At 42.3% G+C, this 2,929-nt stretch overlaps 1 protein-coding gene across 1 annotated transcript; it reads right to left on the bottom strand.

The window, feature by feature from the left end:
• Window positions 1–339: 339 nt before the first annotated feature.
• On the bottom strand, window positions 340–1,123 carry LOC116359342 (DELTA-actitoxin-Afr1a-like). Its single transcript, XM_031812269.1, has 2 exons — window positions 985–1,123; window positions 340–834 (listed from the first exon to the last, which is right to left on the bottom strand). The coding sequence occupies exons 1-2, from the start codon at window positions 1,003–1,005 to the stop codon at window positions 451–453; spliced, it is 405 nt and encodes a 134-aa protein (XP_031668129.1). The 5' UTR covers window positions 1,006–1,123; the 3' UTR covers window positions 340–450.
• Between the last annotated feature and the right edge of the window lie 1,806 nt (window positions 1,124–2,929).

Genomic DNA, 2,929 nt, shown 5'->3' with positions numbered 1-2,929 from the left:
GCACTGAGAGACCCGGCTTGCCTGTGGAGCGTTATGCCCTGAGAGACCCGGCTTGCCTGTGGAGCATTATGCACTGAGAGACCCGGCTTGCCTGTGGAGCGTTATGCACTGAGAGACCCAGCTTGCCTGTGGAGCATTATGTACTGAGAGACCCGGCTTGAAGCACCAAAATGCAGAATTGTACATCGGAACTGGATAACTGTATTCATTTTAACATAGGAGGCATGTCAGCTATTGAGTGGCAATAAAAAACAACATGTCAGCTATTGAGTGGCAATAAAAACAACATACAATGTTTGCTTTGTTTTTGGAAACTCATAACCAAACACAATCTCAGTTTAGTTTGCCATTTATTGACTAGAGTTAAAGTTATTCTGGAAAAATCTAATTGAAATTGCATATAAACACTTGGACACCATCAGTGATTTATCTTTAGTAATGTCTACGCTGTCAATTGTCACACACCTTCACGACTGCACAGCCACTGTTTGATGTTGAGGCCTTGATGGTCACATGATACTGGAGCCATTTGCTTGACCTTGCCTGACATTTCCTCTGCCCACTGTTATACATCTCATCATAAAGAGGGTCATCACAGCCTTTGTCCCTGTTGAAGACTCCCACTGCAAACCAGTTGGAGTACCAGTTATAGTCATAGGGCACAGAGAACACGACAGCTATTATCTCAGTGTGCTTCTTCTTGGAGGGACTGAACATCTCATAGGTGAAAACACCAACGGCTCCCTTTGCTGTGTCAGAGGTCTTGTGAACGTGCTGATGTCTCTTTTTGAGGATCCCACAGTAGGCTGCAAGGGTCTTATGTTCATGTAGACCCTAATGATAAAATAAACATCACAAGGTTACTACAAAATAATTTGAGGTCTTGGAGGCAGAGGGGCGTAAGTTATATTTTGGGTGATAATTATGAAGCATGGTTAAATGATAATGTTTCATGAAGCTGAACTTCCCAACCATTTAACCCACATAGGTTAGTGTCACGTTCATCGTAACGATGAGACCAAGGCGCAGCGTGATAAGTATACATTCCTCTTTCAATAACGAAAGAGCACTAACAAATTAACGTGCCGCTATACATATAACTAGTGCTGACATGCAACTACACATAGACAATAACCCACAAAACCAAAATGGAAAATGGCAACCTAAATAGTATCCCCAATCAGAGACAACGATAAACAGCTGTCTCTGATTGGGAACCAATTCAGGCCACCATAGACCTACATATACCTAGACATACTAAAACCCCATAGATATACAAAAACCCTAGACAGGCCAAAAACACCTAGACAGCGTTGCCAAACCCTGGGAGAATCTCAATTGCATACTCCTCGTGTCCTCTCTCCTCACCTCCTTCTCAAAACCTCTGACTTCCTCCCACCTGAATAGCTGAGAAAAATAATCAAAGTGTTTGTGTTTCCGGATTTTCTGTATTTCTGCACAAAAATAACATTAAACCGCTAATTAGACTGCATGTCTGTGTCTTGTTTTCTAATCAGTGATGAAGGCCTTTGTCTGGTGTAGCCTACAAACGTCATGCTGAACACATAAGACATGTTCCAGCTACTGCATTCCACGTCTCAGTAGACTATTAAGCAGTAAGCACGATTTCATGTTGTTGTTTTTTTAGAAGGGGAGTTAGGCTACATGTAATTATTTACATGTTGTACACAAAAGACATGCTCAACATGTTCCAACAAACTAGAAGATAGTTACATGCAGCTATCTAGGCAGCATATGATACAGAAGTAAGACAGAGACACAGTCTAGTTAGCTGTTTAATGTTATTTTTTCATCATCATTGCAAATATTGGCTAAGCAGGAGGAAGACAGGTAAAATAGTAGTGTTCTTTTGCAGCAACTCTGGCTAGTTGCTACGACAAGGCAGCAACTAAAAAGATTAGCCTACATCATCACACAAAACGCTAATGTTTTTTTGCTCCAATGCAATGTGTAAGGACAGCATCCTGCTTGTGCAATTGTAAAATCCATTAAAACAGACAGAGAAGGTTGTAGCCTTCATAATGGACTTGAATGTTAGTTTCTCATATCCGCAGGCTTTTTATTTCAGCTGTTCAGAAATAAGAGGCAGAGACACAGGCTACATCACCGTGGTTCAGAAGAAGCTGAGGAAAGACAGAAACATGAAGGGAGGTGGAGTGTGGGGGGGGGGGGGGCAGCTACTTAAAATAACACATGTAGAACGTGATCCGGTTCTGTAGCTTTGAGAAAGAGGTTTCAGAAGGCCGGGGCAGAAACTCCATATTCGCAGCCAAGTCCAAAGATAATGATAAACGATTAAGGGGCTACGCAAAGTAAATGCAACCAAGAGAATACTGCCAGTTTCTCAATAACCAAAACACTGTCCTAAAAACTGATTGGATGGACTGAAAGGAGTCTCGTCCAGTTGTAAATCAGATATGATAATTCAAATCATGAACTAACCCTTTAAGTATTGTGGCTTTGACTCCCAGTCTACACTAGCAGCAGCAAGCAGGTTGATCCATCCCAAACAGAGCCGGGACGTCCCCGGCAGGGGCGCAACTTTGGTTTTAGAAGAGGGGGGAACATAACTTTCTTTTGTATTATATATTTTTTTATCCAGTCTGATACACTCCATACAGCCTACCTGACCACTCGGAGGTGTCCGCATGGTCCTAACGCACACCGTTGCCTAGTTTTGTATCACATCCCAATGATAAAACTTGGGTGGATAAAAGTATATGCCACCCCCCACATCCCCAGTGAATGTTGCGCCCCTGTTCCCCGGGTGTAGTCTCTGAATTATTATTTTTGAAAAATGTGTTACTTTGGGAACAACAATCATTGGTAGGCTCCACGGTGCAGTTTCAGTTAGTTGGAATTATGAAAGAAATCAACGCAGCCACTGCAGGGATAGATAGCCATGATG

The sequence above is a fragment of the Oncorhynchus kisutch genome, unplaced genomic scaffold, assembly GCF_002021735.2.
Source record: "Oncorhynchus kisutch isolate 150728-3 unplaced genomic scaffold, Okis_V2 Okis02a-Okis13b_hom, whole genome shotgun sequence".
Lineage (NCBI taxonomy): Eukaryota > Metazoa > Chordata > Actinopteri > Salmoniformes > Salmonidae > Oncorhynchus > Oncorhynchus kisutch.
The sequence above is the reverse complement of the archived record's forward strand: the minus strand, read 5'-3'. Positions and strand labels throughout refer to the sequence as shown.

Coding starts and splice junctions, on each gene's coding strand:
- LOC116359342 (XM_031812269.1), bottom strand. CDS start 1,005: ATGAACGTGACACTAACCTAT. Junction 835..984: donor TGAACGTGACACTAACCTAT/GTGGGTTAAATG, acceptor TTTTATCATTAG/GGTCTACATGAACATAAGAC.